At 36.9% G+C, this 20,330-nt stretch overlaps 1 protein-coding gene across 6 annotated transcripts; it reads left to right on the top strand.

Annotated features, from left to right (window-relative positions):
• Positions 7,860 to 14,865, top strand: LOC107625919. 6 transcript variants are annotated; one of them, XM_021116293.1, is made up of 11 exons: positions 7,861 to 8,233; positions 8,346 to 8,495; positions 8,645 to 8,676; positions 8,803 to 9,397; positions 12,382 to 13,031; positions 13,229 to 13,323; positions 13,418 to 13,480; positions 13,573 to 13,662; positions 13,769 to 13,831; positions 13,936 to 13,998; positions 14,263 to 14,865. In XM_021116293.1, exons 6-11 carry the CDS (start codon positions 13,318 to 13,320, stop codon positions 14,527 to 14,529), a joined length of 552 nt encoding a protein of 183 aa, XP_020971952.1. In that variant the 5' UTR covers positions 7,861 to 8,233; positions 8,346 to 8,495; positions 8,645 to 8,676; positions 8,803 to 9,397; positions 12,382 to 13,031; positions 13,229 to 13,317; the 3' UTR covers positions 14,530 to 14,865. The 6 variants fall into 6 exon arrangements, with proteins under 6 accessions (XP_020971953.1, XP_020971952.1, XP_020971951.1 ...); XM_021116292.1 differs by having other exon boundaries at positions 8,610 to 8,676; positions 9,324 to 9,397; XM_021116290.1 differs by having other exon boundaries at positions 8,610 to 8,676.

Here is a 20,330-nt window from a genome sequence, read left to right as displayed (position 1 = left end):
CACGGAGAAGAGAAGAATTAGAATTTAAAATTTAGGATTCTTATATATATATATATAAAAGAGTATTATTTTATTTTCTATAATAAAGATATTGTAGTCATTTTTTATAAAAAAATATTAATTAAAATTTGATTCATCGATTTTTTGGCCAAATTAATTTATCTAATTTAATTTTGACAAAAATAATATGTATTAAATTTTAATTACTAAACAATAATTTTAAAAAAATGACGTTTTTAACGTCTTTATCTAAGTGACTTTCGGATAGTTTTCTTTAACCTGGATAGCAAACCAAGTGACTTAACTATAAACACCATCTTCCAATATTTAAACTTATAAGAACAATGTACGTACAATCACATAAAAAAGAACGTAACAGCAACGCTGCTTCAATTTCATTTATTTTTAAAAGAAACTATGGAACTAACATTCCTTTCATAAAACTAATCAAGTAGGAAGCTCAAGAAAAAGTGCTTAACATCCATTATATCCGATTCTCAAATCAAACAGTAGTTACGTATTGAAATTCTTGTTGAGATCGGTATGTAATTTTACTTTCAAGTAACTAATTGAAAATTGTAATTGAAAATCGTAAATAATTTATTGCAAGTGAAAATAAATTTTAACATGAAAAATTTTATTTTTTCTAATTATGCGAGACTACCATATATAGGGTTGATTAACAAAGTAGATATTTTTTTTAAGTTAGATTGTCTATGTTGTATTATACTTCGTTGAATTTATGAAATATATGATTAAGATTGATAGTTAGAAATTTTGGAGTGTTTTAATTATGGGAGAGACTTTTAAAATTTTTAAAAATTTTGAAACACTTAATTAATAAAATTTAGCTACAAACTCTTTTATGGACAATGTAAAAATAATTAAGCGCTAATAGCTCAAAATTATTTCTGGATGTATGATAGGGTTTATTCAAGTAGAGAATTTGAAACCTTTTTTTGTCGAAGACTTAGACAAATTCTTAAATATTTGTCTGTTGTTCGATGGTGACCTAAGATTGAGTAAGGTTAAGTGTCTATGTGTCAATTGTAAATATGCTAAATTTAAGATGATTAACGATGTTAAATGTGATCTAATGATAAAAGAATTTATGCCAAATTATTGGATTTTGGTACAACACGAAAAAAAAGTCAAGTTAAAAGTAATTTTGGTGTAGATGGATATTATCGTGATGATGATGTACTGGGTGTGATTTTCTGAGAGAATAACGTGTGTGTGGTCTCGTACAGTACGATGGATATATCTTTTTGAACGTTAAATTGGTGTTTATAAGAGGTTTGGTGTTTATAAGAGGTCAATTAAAAATAAAGCCAAGGTATAAATTATAACGAATCTTTCTAGAGAGCTAATAGAGTATCTGTACAATGTGTATAATAGGCTGTTTATTTAGTTTAATATGAGTTAAAAATGAACATCTAGAATAAAATACTACTAATTTATCAAACACAATACACTCATATTATCCAAAATAACCATTCGGGTATCAGAGATAATAAACATCTGATATCCTACTGAATCGAACACAATACAATCCATTATACACATTATACAAATACTCCATTAGCTTCCTATACTTCCTCATAACAATTTTGTCGATGGTCTTTTACCGACAACATTAATTACCGGTATTTTCTTATTCACTGAACCCTTAACTTTTAAGGACCATAAAATTGTATTGTAATTTTTTAATTTCTTAACTCTTTTTATGTTCAATGTACGAGATCTACTATATTATTTTTTCAATAATGAAAGTAGTATATATATATATATATATGATCCGTTAGACTAAAACAACCAGATAGCAATGAATTTGGAACTGAGTCAGCACACAACCCTTCCACAAATCTCTCCTGGAACCACTGAAATCTCGAGAAACAAGCCACCAATGAAGATCCCATCCAAATCGGTAACAAACAGATATGCATAATTGCCCTCGGTAAATCCCATTATATACGAATGACTCACTCAGTCATAGGTACGTTATTCACTCTGAATATCATCTCTATTATTCATACTCTTATTTACTTGAGCGTTGGAGTCCCTTTGCAGGTATCCAACGCCGCTTCCCCGCAAGAAGACAACGTTTCACTCCCTTTGCTCCAAGGAAAGCCAGTTCGAATATCACGAGAATGAGCTATATCTCGGAGTCTATTTTCACACAGGAACATTTGGCGCCTACCGTGGGACCCAAATCTCTCTAACCCCAGTTTTCTTTATTTTGCATATCTCTTCATTTCCTTTTGCAGGACACGAGAGATGGCGGACAAGCATAGTCATGCTCCCTCCGACATCAATTAGGCGGAAATCTTGGCAATCAATGAGGCCCTCAGGGCCGATAATCAAAGAATGGCTGAGCTCTTGCGACAGATGGAGCACGACTGTACCAAAGAAGAACACAAAAATGTCGAGCACAAGGAAGACAACGACAAACATACTTCGGAAACTAGACAAACCACCCCCAAAACCACAAAGACAATTATCAAAAGAACCAACCCTTTCACAAAAGAAGTTATGAGCTTCAAAATGCCCGAGAATCTCACCCTGCCTTCAACCCTAAAACCCTACCAAGGAATAGGAGGCCCAAATATCCACATCACCAAATTTTATGCCATGATGTTCATGAATAAAGAGTTTGTCCCCATCCTATGCCGAACCTTCCCAACCTTTCTGGATGGAGCCGCCCTCATCTGGTTCTCTAACCTACCCGAAGGTTCCATCTCAAACTTTGATGAGCTAGCCAACCAGTTGGTCAATCACTTCGCTGCGTCTAAAATATATGTCCACAACTTTGATTATCTGAGTACCATCAAACAAGGGCCGAACGAGAGCCTAAAAGACTACATGACCAGGTTTGCGGAAGCAACCAACAAAATACCCAACCTAAACTCCGAAGTACATCTCCATGCCCTTAAAAGTGGCCTCCGGCCAGGAAAATTCCAAGAATCCATAGTAATAGCGAAACCTAAGACCCTGGCCGAGTTCCAAGAGAAAGCAACAACTCAAATTGAAGTTGAAGAATTTCGAGCACTACGAAGAGCAGAAAAACCTACTCCAAATAGGGAAGAAGAAAGGCAAAATAGGCACTTAACCGGCAGGACGAACCAGAAATCATTCAGACTAACTCCTAAGTTCGACAGCTACACTCCCTTCAACACGAAAAGGGAGGACATTGTAAAAGACATTCTGCATTCCAAACTCATCAAACCCCCGAACAGAGCCGGTACATATAAGGACCAGAGGCACGTGAACAGATCTAAGTATTGTGCTTTCCACCAAAAGTACGGCCACACTACAGACGACTGCGTAATAGCAAAGGACGTCCTCGAGAAGCTGGCCCGCCAGGGACTGTTAGACAAATACATTGACAGCCGAGGACGAAGGAGGAGTATCGAAGGCCTCGACCATCAACCCAAAGAAACTGACAACTCCCGAGACAAGGGAAAAAAGGTAGACAATGATAACAATCCACCCCGCAGAATAATAAACTGCATTTCTGGTGGTTTTGCAGGTGGAGGATGCATGAACTCGGCAAGAAAAAGGTCGTACCGAGCTATGATGACCATGACAGAGTCAACTTTATCCCAACCTGTCAACAAGGACAAATCGGAAATCTCATTTAGTCCCGAGGACTATAAGGCTGCTGATCGAAATCTAGATGACCCCGTAGTCATCACAGCACAGGTCGGAGAACCTCTGGTAAAAAAGATCCTGATGGACCCAGGGAGCAGTGCGGACGTGCTGTTCTACTCAACATTCCAAAAAATGAATCTGAGCGACAAAATCCTCCAACCATCATCCGGAGAACTGGTAGGTTTCTCAGGTGAGCGAGTGTCTATCCGAGGTTACATCTGGTTACAGACCACCTTTGGAGACTATCCCAACAACAGAACCTTAGAAATACCATATCTTGTAGTAGATTGCAAAAGTCCCTATAATATCATCCTAGGCAGACCATCATTAAATGCATTCAATGCTGTTGTTTCTACCGTACATTTGTGTGTCAAGTTCCTTTCGCAGGATAACAAATTGTCACTATCCATGGAGACCAAAAGGACGCCAGACAGTGCTATAACGCCAGCCTAAAGAGCGAACAACCAAAACAGCCTGATCAACAATACGTCCAGGCGGTGTATAACTCGGAACAACTATCCCCCTTGGTAGACCTAGATCCAAGGACCAACAATCAAGAACGACCAATGCCAATCGACGACCTCACTAAAGTTCAATTACCAAGCAACGAAGACAAGTATACATACCTCGGCAACGCACTAAGAAATGACGAGCAAACTCAAGTAGTCGAGCTATTGAGACAAAACATTGATTTGTTCGCATGGACACCAGCAGATATGTCAGGAATAGACCCCAACGTCATCTGCCACAAGCTAGCCATCAACCCGTCAATGAGACCTATAGCTCAGAAGAAAAGACACCTCAGCACTGACAAAAGGACGGCCTCCCTGGAGGAGACTCAAAAACTACTAAACGCTGGCTTTATCAAAGAGCTCAGATACTCCACCTAGTTAGCCAATGTGGTAATGGTAAAGAAGAACAATGGTAAGTGGAGGATGTGTGTGGACTATACAGACCTCAACAAGGCCTGTCCAAAGGACGCATACCCCTCCCATGCATTGACAAACTTGTTGATAACTCTTCTGGTTTTCAATGCCTAAGTTTTATGGATGCCTATTCCGGCTATAACCAAATCTTAATGCATGAGGCTGACCAAGATAAGACTGCTTTTATTACTGACATTGGTAATTTCTGTTATAAGGTTATGCCATTTGGACTTAAAAATGTAAGCGCTACCTATCAACGCCTCATGGACAAAATTTTCGCAAAGCAAATCGGAAGAAACATAGAAGTCTATGTCGATGACATGGTGGCAAAATCAACACACATGGCAAACCACGCCAAAGACCTAACAGAGATATTCCAACAACAACGAAGATACAATATGAAACTAAACCAAGAAAAATGTGCTTTCGGGGTACAAAGCAGAAAATTCCTCGGCTTTATGCTTACTTACCGAGGTATTGAAGCAAATCCAGAAAAGTGCCAAGCGATCCTAAACATGCGAAGCCCAAAGACAGTCAAAGAAGTCCAACAACTAACCGGCCGACTTGCAGCACTGGCCAGATTCCTCCCTCGTATAGCCCACCGATCACATCACTTTTTCAAGAACCTGAAGAAACAAGAAAAGTTCTACTGGTCCGAGGAATGCGAAGCAGCCTTCACAGAACTAAAGACCATACTTTCAGCCCCTCCAATCCTCCAAACACCAGAAATAGGTAAACCACTTTATTTATACCTATCTATCACTAACAATGCTATCAGTTCTGTATTAGTGACAGAAATAGGAAAGCAAGAGCATCCAGTATACTTCGTCAGCAAATCACTTCAAAACGCCGAGACTCGCTACCCAAAGTTGGAAAAACTAGCCTTAGGTCTAGTCACAACAACCAGGCGCCTATGACACTATTTCCAAAGCCACACCATCGTGGTCAGAACGGAACAACCACTAAGACAGATACTAACGAAACCCGAACTAGCAGGAAGATTAATCAAGTGGTCAATCGAACTATCAGAATACGACATCCAATACTAATCCAGAGGTGCCATCAAATCACAAAGCACTAGCCAACTTCGTTGCAGAACTTACTCTAGAAGACCAAGCTCCTAAAGACAACATATGGACGCTATATGTCGACGGAGCCTCAAATAGCAACGGCTCCAGAGCGGGAATACTCCTCGAGGGTGATCACGGAATACAATACAAACAATCACTACAATTCACTTTCCACGCAAGCAATAACCAGGCCGAGTATGAAGCTTTAATAGCAGAACTGCAACTAGCTCATACCATGGGCGTCACACAGATAAACGTCAAATGTGATTCTCTCCTAGTAGTACAACAAGTAACAGGTAACTTTCAGGTAAAAGACCCCCTATTAAAAAAGTACAACACAACAGTTAGTAATCTTATAAGTAATTTTTAGAAATTTAATATTTCCCATATACCTCGAGAGCAAAATAACAAAGCGGACCTCCTCTCAAAATTAGCAACAACAAGAAATCAAACCAAAACATCCATACTATCCCAATTAACACTAGACGAACCCAGTTTTATGCTAACAACAATTTTGAGTATCCTGCAGGAAGACAATTGGAGATCACCCCTCATAACTTACTTGAAAATAGGTATCATACCAAACAACATCCAAGATCCACGAAAATTCAAAAGAAGAGCAAGCTTCTACACCATAGTCGGAACCGAGTTGTACAAAAGAGGATTTACAAGACCTCTATTACGATGTCTAAGTACAACAGAAGCCAAATTGGCAATAGACGAAGTCCATGAAGGAGTCTGTGGCACACACATCGGCGGCCGAAGCTTAGCCGCCAAAATTCTTAGAGCTGGTTATTACTGGCCGAAGCTTAAACAGGATTGCATGAATAAGGTCAAACACTGCGATCAATGCCAACGTCATGCACCAATCATTCACAACCCAGCCGAGCAGTTACATACATCCGAGATATGTTGGTCGTTCAACAAATGGGGGTTAGATATCCTCGGACCATTTCCCCTACTCTAGGCCAGGTTAAATTTCTAATTGTCGCTATAGATTACTTTACCAAATGGATAGAGGCTATACCATTGGCAAAAATCACTTCTGAAAAAATGATTTCCTTTGTATGGAAAAACATCCTATGCCGCTTTGGTATTCCTCAATTCATTATTACTGATAATGGCAGACAATTTATAGATCAAAAGTTCACAAATTTTCTGCAAAATTTCAAAATAATCAAACAATTTTCTTCTGTTGAACATCCGCAAACTAACGGCCTAGCCAAAGTCGCCAATAAGATCATTTTGCAAGGCCTTAAAAAGAAACTAGAAGATTCAAAGGGAGAATGGACCGAGCTTATCCCTGAAGTAATATGGAGCTACAACACCACCGAGCAATCATCAACAAAGGAAACACCCTTCAGGCTAGTATACGGATGCGACGCCATGATACCATTTGAAGTATCCCTACGAAGTAACAAAACCACAAGTGCAAGCGAAAGCGACAACATAGAGAAAAGAAAAGCCGAGCTTGACCTCATAGAGGAAGATCGAGACAAATCAGCACTTCAGCAACTAGCAACAAAACGAGCTATAGCTCGGAAGTACAATAAGAAGATCAAACCGAGGATATTTTCGGAAGGTGACCTCATACTCAGAAAAATCGAAGACATACGAAAACCATAAGGACATGGCAAACTAAGTGCAAACTAGGAAGGACCATTCAAAGTATACAAAGTCGTTGGCAAGGGGGCTTACAAAATACAAAAGCTTGATGGAACTATCTTACCAAATACATGGAACATATCCTCCCTGAAAATGTATTTCAGTTAGTCTATAAGTCAGACACGGTGGTGCACTCTTTTTCCTACTACCAGATTTTTCCCTAAGGAGGGTTTTGCTGGAGAGGTTTTAATGAGGCACACCACCCCGCAATTTCTCAAACAAATATATATTACAAACTAAACATCTACCCCTATCATTCCCCTTTACTAAATATTGTATTCCAGCAAACAATATTGACTACCGACGCATTTGAGCGTGCCTATCGAAAAACAAAACGGCTATTGAATATGCCAATCAAACACTTCTCTAATACTATGACTCAGAGCAAACCCAACCAACCGCCCACAAAACAACATTAACAGCAGCATAACGTTCCTTGATAACAACTATAATCCAAACCAAATAACGCGATACATTCATAAACAATAACACAACACCCTAAGCAAACAATCCAAGGCAAGCCAATAGCAAAGGACACTACAAAAAAAGTTGGTTAAAACATCATTAATATTAAGGCGGTTTCCTTAAAACGCCACAATATTCATGAATTGAGGCGGTTTATATCACTGCCATAATGTATCTGTAAGTCAGGGACATTTTTGGCAGTACGAACCGCTGTTATCTACTATTTAATTAGAAGAAAGCCCAACCTAAACCTAATTGCGAGTAGAAGAGAGTAAAGCGTGAGGAACGAGCTTCTCCTCTAGTGGCTTCTTCTCCTCCATTGATGCGAGCTTCTCCTCTATTCTTGTGAGCTTCTCTGCCATTGATGCGAGCTTCTCCTCCATCGAGCTTCTGCGTTCTATGTTGTGCGAGCTTCTTACCCTAACTCGTCTTCTCCGTGTCCCTTCTCATTTCTAGGTTTTTATACGAAATTCTCATCCTCTTCTTCCTCATCTTCTTTTGATTTATGATTTGTTACTTCCTCTCTATTTATTACTATTCTTTCAATTCATTGTTTTATGCATGTAAGAGTTGCGTTGGTGTGGCAGAATTCGAAAATGACATCACTGCTGCTCTGCAAGCTTCTCCTCCATCAATGATTCTTCCCCTCCATCGATGTCATGTCCATCAATGCTTATCCTCTGATGGTACATTTACTTCCGTTGATGCGATTTGCGAGGTATTCTATTAGTTTCTGTTCTTCGAGCTTTTGTTCTCCTCATCAACCTTATTTTGTTTGATTCTAGGTTTTAATTATTCTATGCTAACTGCTACTTATTTTATTTAATTCCAGGTTTTGATTTTCTTCCTTGTTCAATTTATTTTTAGGTCAGAAATCAGGGATTGTTAGAAAAAATTGAGTAAGGTCTTCACTGAATTTTTTCATAATTATAGGATTGATTAGAATCATGTGATACTTGTTTTCTCCTGGTATTATGTGCACTGTGAACTGCATTGATATTCTTCTTCATGTTTTCTGTTTGCAGAAAAAGCTTTTAAGGAATTTACTAGTAAGCTTTTAAGTAGTTAGTATTCCATTGACATTTTCTATTAAATTGATCACCTTGTGTTACTTTTTACAGGAATCTTGATAACTCTAATCTATCTGGACATTTGGTATCTAAACTTGGGAAGCTTAAGCATTTTATAATATCTATATGCTATATATACTATGGTTAAAATTTTGGTATGGTGACGTGGGTTTTCTAATGTCAAATGTGCACATATAGCTCTAGTAGACTCTGTTTTCAATTTTTCATCTTAAGTGCTCTTAATGTACTTAATGAATTTTTGCAATTTTTCAACTTAAGTGCTCTTAATGCATTTTTCCCCCTCAAGTAGACTCTGTTCACGTCTTTCTCTTTACTTTAGGTGTGAGGTTTGTAATGCTCTTCCTTGTTAATAATAATCTCTTTTGTTTCCAGTTGTAGCACAAATAGTAAGCCCTTTTCTTTCTATTTGTCACTTTGTTGGTGTGCATTAATCTCTACTCTTTCTTATGTTGTAGATATTTAGAGCACTTGCTTATCTTCACAACAGCATTGAAGTATGTCACAGGGACATAAAACCTCAAAATTACTGGTATATTTTTATAGAAACTTGTTTATTTAATTTCTCATCATAAGATTAATATAATCTATTATATCTAATGCATCAAAAACCCCTCCACCACTTCATGTTGAAAATGGCTTTCCTTGGTCTTTGATATACCTCAGTCATATGTGAAACAAGATTAAACATAAAGCAATTGCATAAAATTAGCAAAATAGAAACTCAAATAGCTAGACCAATATATTTATCTATTTTATTTGGTCACATTGAATCTGTATTTAACAAAGTTTGGTGGTGTATTAATCATACAATATCTCTAACCTTGCTTTAATATCAAGAGATGTTTACTTTATACAAATTTTTTTCAAAATTTTCAATAAATTTTAATTTTATTTTGGTTCATTTTAAGTGCTGGGTGAGGATATGATCTATGGCATTTCCATAATTTGGATTCTATATTTTGGTTGGATAATATGCTAAGTTATTGGCTTTCTGCAGTTTTCCTTATTAAGGGGACTCTGGAAAATAAACTAAACCGAATGCAACACACTAGAGTATATGTTAATATAGTATGGTTGATGTGGTTTATGCAGTAACCTAAGAATATGGTGTTCATTATGAGTGGCCACTACAAAAAAATGTTGGTAAAAATGGCACTAATTTTATGGCGGGTTTAAAGAATTGCCATTATCTTTGTTAATTTCGGCGGCGCTTGTAAACCCCGGTTAAATTAGTAAATAATTAGTCAATAAATTATTTTTTAATAAGGAGGATTAGAAATGTGAATATTATATTAAATTAGAATAGAGCTCGTCGAAACGAGAATTTTGACACCAATTTCAAAAAAATCGATCAAAAATTAGACCGAACGGGCCGAGCCGGTTGAACCGGGCCCAAACCGGGCCCGTGGGCCCAACCGGCCCAGCATTTAATGAATCCAAGTCTCTCTTCTCCCCCATTCAGCAGAGGCAGCGTGAAACACATTTAGGGGAAGAGAGAAACGAAGAACGTTTCCAACCCTCACGGTAAATTTAATTTGCCGTAACTCCTCCGTCCGAGCTCTGATCGCCGCACCGTTTGTGGCCACGCGTCCACCGCGTCGAGCTCTACATTTCTACCGGAACAATTTCATAGGTAAATCATTATTTTATTCTCCAATTTTTGGGAAATTAAGTGGAGGTATTAAATTTCTTTACTCTTTGATGTTTTAGGATCCAATTAGCTTGAGGAAAACGTTCACTCTTGCTTATGTGAAGCTTGGGTAAGGTGAGAAAATCATAATTCCATTTTAATTTCATTTAATTTGAGCTTTGAGTATTAAATTGGGTATATATGTGTTATAAATGTGTATTAGGTTGTAAATAAATAATTGGAGCTTGAAATTGTGAATACTGGAGCTTGGAGGAAGCGGATTAGTTGAGGTTTTGAGGGCTGTGTTCTTTTAGGAAAATTGTCTTGGAATAATTCTTGGGAATCGGCTAAGGTATGGTTTAGGTTTCTTGCATTTAATATATAATGTTCTGTGAAAACTTAGGCTAGATGACCATAGGATAAGTTGGAATGCAGGTGTATATTTAATGTTTAGTAATGGGTTGATGAATATGCTTGGTTTGGTTTGGTGATTTGTTTGTAAGATGATATTGGTTGCTAGTTGGATCTTTGAAAGCATATGTGATTGAATTGTTGATTAAATGGCTATATTTTAGTTTGGTTGAATGATGATTGATGAAAAGATATGGAGCTTGTTGAGGATTATTGTTAGCAATTTGGATTGGTGGTAATAGGTTTGAAAATAATTGGAATGGAAATTTTGAATGAAAAATGAGGTATTTTGTGTTAAAATCCTAGGATTTGTGAACTATGATTTTTAGTTGAATTTTGGTTGTTGGGTTTGAATATTGTATGAGTATAATTATTGATCTGAGGTAGATTTATTGTGGTGATTGTTATGATGATGAGGAAGGGTATGTTGAATTGAAAAGAATATAGGTTTGGACCGAAAAGGGTGGCAAAGTCCGAGTTTTAGAAGAGATGCTGCCAAAATTTTATAAAAATTAGAGATTTTGTTTAGATGATTATTTAAAAAGATTTAGATTCAAAGGTTATATGGTTTGATTTTGAGTTATTAAGAAAATGAGCATGTTTTAAGTTTGATTCATTTAGAAAAGAATGAATTATGTTTTGAATTGAAACTATTGATGGACGGAATGGGAGGTGTGATAATGAAAGATAAGGATTGAATATGATTGATGTATGATGATGAATGAGATGCGATTGAGAATGATGTGGATGTTGATGAATTATAATCGAATTATTTATATGGCTTGAATAATTTAATGATCTGAGATACGAGGTTCCCTGGATTAAGTGCCGTGGCTTGCCACCACGTGTACCAGGTTGAAAACTCGATACTCTGTTGACCCTACGACGTAAGTGTGACCGGGCACTATATAAATTCCCGGGAATGTTACCCCCATTGAGCAATATTGATTATTTGAGAAAAATCTATGCATAGACTCTTGGGGATGCACGTCGGGGGACAGTCTAAGGACAATTCAGACTTGTCGGGTTGGCTGGATAATCGACAGATGAGCTTCATCAGCCATAGGACAGGCATGCATCATCTACATATTACTTGAATTACTTGCTTGTGCTTTAATTGGGTGTGCCTATATGTACTTGCCATGTTAAATATGTATTTGTTACCTGCAGTATTTGTAACCTTCTTGTGCTTGCCTTTATCTGTCTATTTGTCTGTGAAAATGCATGATGGAGTTGGAGATATGGAGGAATGGCAGTATGGGACCTAGATTTAAGATTAAGTTAAGTTAGGTTTAAATATTCTTAGAAACCACCTTTTATGGCTCTGTTTAATACTTTAAACTCTATAATCTGAGTGTCGGCGTTCTAGGATTGCCTCTGGCATTCCCAGGACCTTATATATTATGTGTGTGGCACCTTTACCATACTGAGAACCTCCGGTTCTCATTCCATACTATGTCGTTGTTTTTCAGATGCAGGTTGAGAGGCATCTCGTTAGGCGTCTGGACTCTTGAAGCGGAGTGGTTACTGGGTTATTTTGTTATGCTATGATGTATATATATGTACTTAGCTTTCTCTCCACATAACTTATTCTTTTTGATCCTCCTAGAGGTGTATGGAGAGGTAGGATTTATTTTATGTACATTTAGGTTTTGGATATGTATATATATGTATATATGTGTGTATATTCTCCGACCAGTCTTGACTTCGCAGGCTGAGTCAGGAGCTCGTTATTGTATCTTTGACTCTCTGTTCCTGTTTTGGGTTACTTTACACTTGACAGCGGTAGCTTTCTTAGCATGCAAGTTAACTCGTTTTTCGAGCGTTGCGCTTTTATTTCACGATTTCTATTTCCTCTATTCTTCAAGGCTCCTAGCATATTATAATTCTTCTGCTATTATATATATACATTTTATTTTAGAGGTCGTAATACCACATCACCTCTGTTTTACGACTTAAGCGTAAAGCTTTGTGTGGTAGGGTGTTACAGCGCTAACTTATTTGTGTTCTATGATTTGATTTTCAATCTGGCTCATCTCCTCGCCTCGGCAAGCAATGCCGTTGTTGCTCCCTTCAGCAAGCTTCTACAATTTGGTTTCGCCATCTCTGTCACTTCTAATAGGTAATCTACTTAATCTTCTTCTTTGATTTTTTCCTTCCTCTTCGTACTTTTAGATATAGTTCATGCCCTAGCTAGTAGGAAGAAGCAAAGAATGCTGGTTCTTTTTTTTTTGTTATTGTGTATTTTAACTTTCATTTATCACTTATGTAAATAAATTGCTTGTTTTATATCATTTATTTGCTTCCCTTTCTGCACAGGTTACCTTGGAAGAGACCATCAATAAATTACAAAGTGAAAATGAATGGGAGAAGCAAAACCAGATCATTGAATTTGAATTTACGGTTTAATGACTGTATGGATAGCTCTCTTCTCTTATTTGAATATTATTATTATTCTTATATATGTGTTTGGCTATTGACTGGCATGATTAACCTGATCCCCTGCAGGCTAGTTTGGAAATGAGAATTTCACAATTACAGAGTGAGAATAGTTCCTTACTTGAAAAAGAGGTGAAAGACTTAGTATTGTGTTCTTTTAAGAGTTTGGAGCGTTGAGTCTGTAAAGATAAAATTTTTCATATTTAATTTTGTATCACATCCAGGCTGAATTGGTGGAAAAGGCCACTCAGGTAGCCTTGGAAGAGACTATCAATAAATTAAAATGTGACAATGAATTGCACACACGAAAACAGGTGAATCAATTTGAGTGAACAATTTTGACTAATATTTGGAATATTGTTCTTATATGTGTTGGGCTGCTGATTGCTGGCCTGGCATGCCTAACTGGATCACCTGCAGGTTGGTTTAGAAATGAGAATTGCACAGTTAGAGAGTGAGAAGAGTTCCTTGCTTCAAAAAGAGGTGAATGGCTTGAAAATTATTTTTCATTCTAACACTTGGGAGCATCGAGTTTTAAGAACTAGTTGTTAAAATAATTCATTTCCTATATTGTTTTCACTTTTCAGGTTGGATTGGTGGAAGAAACCAAGTGGTTGCTGAGTGAAAAAGAAATTTTGAGCCTTAAAGTGGTACAAATTGCATTGAAATTAACATTGCTAATGACTTGAGCTTTCTTATGTTAAATTAGTTTTTAAATTATCTTAGCATCATCAGTAGGTTGCTGATCTTTATATGCTAATGAATGACATCTATTAGCATTAATTCTGTGTCGGGCAATAAAATTAGTTACTGTTAAGGCACTTTATCATGTTAAATGTATAGGGTTATGTTATATCCTTGTATAGTTTCGTCAGATCTCATTAAGAGGTGCATTGGCCATTTATGTCGTACAGGATTGGAAATTTGAGAAAAAATCATCTGATATTTATACACCAGACAATATTAGTGACAATGCGGGAAGCAGTGGAGGCAATGTTCCAACATCTGAAAGGGACATCGATGAAGAAGCACCACTAATTACATCATCGTCAAGGTTATCTCATATTGGACGCACGCAGCTAACAACCATCCAACAGGAAAATGAAAAAAAAAACAAAGAGAAAAAGAAGAAATCAAATATAAAATTCATTTTAGAGTACCCATTTGGAGAAAGAAGCTAGAAAGAGGAAGCTGAGTCAATTGCACTCTATTCCTCTCATTCTTTTAGACGATAGGTTCTTATAAGGCGATCATAATATGCTTTGTTCTTTGTAATTATTTTGTTGAGTAGAATGCATCATTTCTAGCCTGTGCATTATCTTTGACCAGAGGTGGAGGACATAACTGGCCCTTATAGAAAGTCCCCTATTTTGGAAGCTCAGTTATTTCATTATTCTTCCGGTTTTTTAATGCAACATTCCAAAGTTTAGTTTTATGTTCTGCAGTAGTCAATGCATTTATGATTTCTTGTAATGACTGAGACATTCAATCTTATGGGTTATGATTTCTTGTTAAACTTATTAATCTGTTTAATACTTTATTTATAAATTATGTAATATTTTATTTATAGGTTATGATTTCTTGTTATTGTGAAATTTTAAACAAAAAATTATTTGTTTAACACGGTAAAAATGACGGTTAAAACTACCTTTTTAAATAATAAAAAATGTCACTTTTATCTGGTAAAAATGGCGGTTTGTAGCTGCCATTTTAAATAACATAAAACGTCATTTTAAAACGGTAAAAACGGCGGTTTAAAATGTCATTATAACCAACCAAAAATGCCGTTTTAACCAGGTAAAAATGACGGTTTTAAATGCCATTTTAACCAACCAAAAATGCCACTCTGCTAGGGTAAAAATGGCAGTTCATAAACGCCGTTTTAACCAACCAAAAGTGCCATTTTACCCTGGAAAACCGCCATTTTAACCTATCCAAAAAACCGCTGTTTTATTTGGAAATAATGGCAGTTTAAACCGCCATTTTAACCTATCCAAAAACCACTGTTTTAACCCAGAAAATTGTGGCGGTTTTCTGAAAACCGCCGTAATAACCAGAATGGCACCCAGAATTACGTCGCTTTCTAAAATCGTCGTTTCTGGTAATAATGGCGGTTCAAACCGCCATCAATACCCAAAAAAACCGCTGTTTTAACCAGATTTTTTGTAGTGGGACAAATCCTAGCACGAGGAAACACTATAATTAATTGTTCAAAAGTAGCCACATATGCACTGCATAAGCACAATAAAACACAAATCATCCAGAAAACACCAACAAACAAAATACTAGTATATTACAAAGCTAAGCACCAGGATTCTCGCCCTCACCCTTAGCATCATCATCATCTTCAACCAGCTCGCCTCCGACAATAACCTTACAAGGATCCATCCTCGACAAATCAGCATCAGGCACCAGAAACTTCGCCTGCTCAACAGCTCTTTCAAACCCGGCCACAAACATTTCCAAACCATGATTTTCCTTATCGTCCTCAGCCTGTTTCTTTTCAACTCCAAGCACAATTAACCTAGCTTCAAGAGAAGCTTTCTCCTCAAGGGACTTCTTCAAGGACGTCTCAGCAGCACTGAGCTTCTCCCCTAACTGATTCACCAAATCCAAAGCATCACGAAGCTTACCACTTTTTTCCACATTCTCCCGAATAAGCTGGTCCATTGCAGCTTTGTCAAAAACAACCCTAGAACGTTTCAACTCCTCAGTCCGACCAACACACATCAAGCGGGCACCAATAACCTAAACACAGAAAACACGTCAAAAACGACACACAAACAAATCAAACGAATCACTACATAACATACCTGCAAATACTGGGCCACCCCCAACGTCGCCCACTTCATGAATGAGCTTAACATCAGAAGGGCTCTGAATATGCTCATCAGCCATCATAGTAAAAGGGAAATGCTCGCTCCACAAAGACGTCAAATCATCATCCCCTCTATAACTATGCAATACTTTCTGGTTCTCAATAAACTTTTTAACCTGATCCAGGTTAACCTCTCCTCCTGTTTCCTCCTCAACCATGTTCTTATTTTTCTTCACCTCACCTCTTTTTCTCTTAAAATTAACCTTCTTCAGAGATGGCTGATTAACCTCAGCACCTTTCTCCACCATAACCTGACTAGTCGAACCCTGCTTCTCTACGTTCTTGGTTCGGAAAAAAGCCCGTAAGTTGGATGAGGTCACCTTAGGAGCCTTCTCAACTACAAATACACACATAGAAATAAATACCTACAAACAACAACATACAAAATAACCAAACAAAGCAGTTACCTATATATCCATCAAGGGCATCCCTATCAACTTCCAACTCAAGGAGCTCAACAACAGACAGCAAACCCGACGATGAAATATGATTAACTAAAAACTCCACGATCATTTCATTCCTATACTCCATCCCATCCATCCCAAGTATCTGCCTAGACCTCGAAACCCAATACAAAGGGAACCTTTCCAACAAACATTCATCAACAAACCAAGGATATTCACCCTCGGCAACACCTATCTTCAAAAACATGGACTTAAACCCCTTATAGGAGGACCTATATAAACTAAAAATAGCACAACCTGGAACATTCGCAAGATTCAACCGACAACCCCGCCTAACCCCCTTATACTGAAATAGTGCAAAGAAAACTTCCAATGAAGGCTCAACATCTAAAAACCCAATCAGAATTTGAAAAGCCCTAACAAACGCCCATGAGTTTGGATGCAACTGCGATGGCGCACATTAGTGTGATATTAACCTTTTTATATATACTGATATTGATATTGGTATATGAGAAAGTATAGGGGAATAATGATGATTATAAACGATGTGAACAATGAATTTAAAAAGGAAAGTAAATTAAAAAATAAAAATGAGATTCTTAATTAATTATTTAATTTTAAATTTTAAAATTTAAAAAATTAATATTAACAATTAAACACATTCTTAATCAATACACCTGCTCGCGATGTCTAATTCTTCTGCCATAGACATTAAACGCTTGCAAGATTTTAATGTTGTAATGGAGTCCTTGATGCTGTTGAGAACAGAACTAGAGAGGAACCTTTTTATCTTGGAGATGAGGTTGTCTTCGGAGTACTCCTCCGTCATCTCTAGAAACTCTCTGGCGCAGCGAAGAGAAGCTACGTTGGAAAGGGACAAGTCAATTTTGACACCGTAGCAACTGAACTTCGCAACCAATTCAAAAGTCTTGGAACCGTCGGGGAACTCTATAACCGCAGCCTCACTCTGCACCGCTATCCCCCCGTAGCCCATGTCGTTGCCACCGCACTCCCACGCCGATATCGCCACAGCATGACCGTGCACCGTTGTCCCTCCACAGCTCGTGCAGACGCAACTGTGAAGTGCAACCCCGCCCATCGCCATCATTGTTTCACCAGACACCCTTATTAACGTGTTTGGATTTGTATATGTTTATTTTTGTTCCATTAATGGATTCCTCAATCGGTAAAGAAGGTTCTACAGCCCCATCTTCTTACATCAATGATCATTATACTCACTCAGATGGCAATATTGTGGAGGTGCAAATTTCCAACAAGATATTTATTGGAGGTTTTATTTGCATGCGGATGTTCATTTTACATACAAAAGCAATGGTTGTTCTTGTTGCAAATCCATCGTTATATTTTATTTTTCATATAAAAGGGATGGATGTTCATTTTACATACAAAATGGATGGTTGTTCTTGTTATAAATTTATTATTATATTTTATTTTACATACAAAAGGAATGATTGTTCTTGTTACTGTTAGAAAGGGTAAGAGAAAGCAATATAAAAAGGATTTGTTTCTATTCAGGTTGTGAAATAATACAATATAAAAGGGTATTTATTCAGATATGCTAAATAATTCTAACGAATGCTAATTGATCCTAATATATTCTAACATCCCCCCCCCCCTCAAACTCAAGTAACAACTTGAGTTTGAAACTTATCTAAAACAATGAAACAAGAAAAAAATGCATAAACTGATAGAACAGATGTAGACGAAATTGACAGAAGAAAGCACAGACGGAACTGTCGAAAGAAAGCGTAAACAGAACTGCCACAAGTAAGCGCAGACAGAACTGCCACAAGGAACTACCACAAGGAAATGTAGACAGAACTACCACAAGAAAACGCAAACAAAATTGCCAAAGGAAGCACAGACAAAACTGCCACAAGGAAGCGCAGGCGAAACTGTCGCAAGGAAACACAGAAGAAACTGCTGAAAGGATAGCAAACTGCCGGAAGGTAAACTACGAAGAGATGGTAAAATGTCAGAGGATAACGAACTGCCATAAGGTGACAAAAAAATATATAATATCTCCATGGGAATAGGTAAGCAGCGGATGACAGTGGTGTTTGATAATTAGACTCGAAAAGACACACAAGACAAAGAGGATAGGCTAATCGGTAAGGTGAAAAAACATCAAAGAAGTAACAGAAGATAAAAAAAATGGCATAAAGAAAAAGTGTGAAAAAATACGGTGATTTCACCAGAAGAAAATTAATCTATGCTCTTCAATGAGGATACCATGGTTTTGATACCATGTTAGAAAGGTAAGAGAGAGAGAGAGCAATAGAGAAAGAATTTGTGTGTATTCAAGCTGTATGGAATGATAAATATAGAAAAGTATTTATAGATGCTAAGAGAATTGAAATAATAAAGATATAATATCCTATAATAAATATTCAGATATGCTAAATAATTATAATGAATGCTAATTGATCCTAATATATTCTAACAGTTGGATAAAATAAATTAACCTGTATTTATATCCATATTAAAATCATGATGAATGATTATGAGATACGCAAATTGGCAAATTGGATTGAAGTACAAAAAACTAAAAGACTCCACATATTACTAAGTTATTAGAAGATTTGAGAATTTATAACTCATATGATGTTTTTTACAAAATTCTATAGAATTCAAGAATGCTATAAATTGCTTACATCTATCTAACAGTTGTAAATTTATTATTATATTTTATTTTATATACAAAAGAAATGGATGTTCATTTTACATACAAAAAGGATAGTTGTTCTTATTGCAAATCCAGTGGGGGACTGATTGGGCAACAATGACGATGATAAGGTTTTTAGGAGAGGCAGCAGTGACGAATGATTAAAAATTTAAAAAGGTAAAGTAAAAGGATTTTTTGTTACCTAATTGAAATAATTTTTTCTTTTTCAGTAGGGCCAAGAAATCAACCCATTATTCACGTTATTTAAATTTTTTGTTGTCTACCTAACGGAGCTGATAATTTTATTGCACTTTTATGGGTAAAACCATGTATCATTTGGAAATTGATATCTAAGGCAGCGTTTGTTTAGTGTCCATGTCTATTAGAAACATGGACACGGTGACATACGTTCACTGTTTGTTTGATGAGATACAAATTTTAATAGCACGGTGGTACACAAGCATACATGAAATACATGTATTTGGTGTCCCTCTTCTCAGCTAAGACACTAATCTTATATATAGACATAGATTTTTGTTTACATTTTTGCCCTCTTCCTCTTCCCAGATCTCCCTTCTCCATCTTCCATCCTCCTTCATCCATCTTCTTCTAACACTGCCTCTCTCCGTCACTGCTTCATTTGCGACCGTCACCGCCATCGCCACTGCCTTTGTCATCACTACGCCCTTGTCTCTTCATCTTCCCCTTCTCGGTTGATTGTTCTACCCTTACTTCTGCGATTTTTCTCTCTGAGCCACTGCTGCCGGTGCCACCGATGCGATGTTGCCTCTGCTCTTCTTCTTTCTCGTCCCTCTCCTCTTTCAGACATTTTTTTTCCAGATCTAGCTAGGCCAACTTTTTTTTTCCTTCCCTATCACCTTCTTTTTTGCTTCTGCTGTTTTTTTAACCTGGCCTTTTTCACATCCCTCTCAAGTCTCACATTCTTCTTTGTTTTTACTATTTTTCAGATCTGTTTTTTTTTTTTTGTATCAGTTTTTGTTATTAAAATATAAT

Source organism: Arachis ipaensis, chromosome B02 (assembly GCF_000816755.2).
Source record: "Arachis ipaensis cultivar K30076 chromosome B02, Araip1.1, whole genome shotgun sequence".
Lineage (NCBI taxonomy): Eukaryota > Viridiplantae > Streptophyta > Magnoliopsida > Fabales > Fabaceae > Arachis > Arachis ipaensis.
The sequence above is the reverse complement of the archived record's forward strand: the minus strand, read 5'-3'. Positions and strand labels throughout refer to the sequence as shown.

Bases quoted from the DNA above. Each gene is read 5' to 3' on its own strand.
- LOC107625919 (XM_021116291.1), top strand. The intron at 13,481-13,572 runs GTGAAAGACTTA...TATCACATCCAG, and splicing joins GTTCCTTACTTGAAAAAGAG to GCTGAATTGGTGGAAAAGGC. The intron at 13,832-13,935 runs GTGAATGGCTTG...TTCACTTTTCAG, and splicing joins GTTCCTTGCTTCAAAAAGAG to GTTGGATTGGTGGAAGAAAC.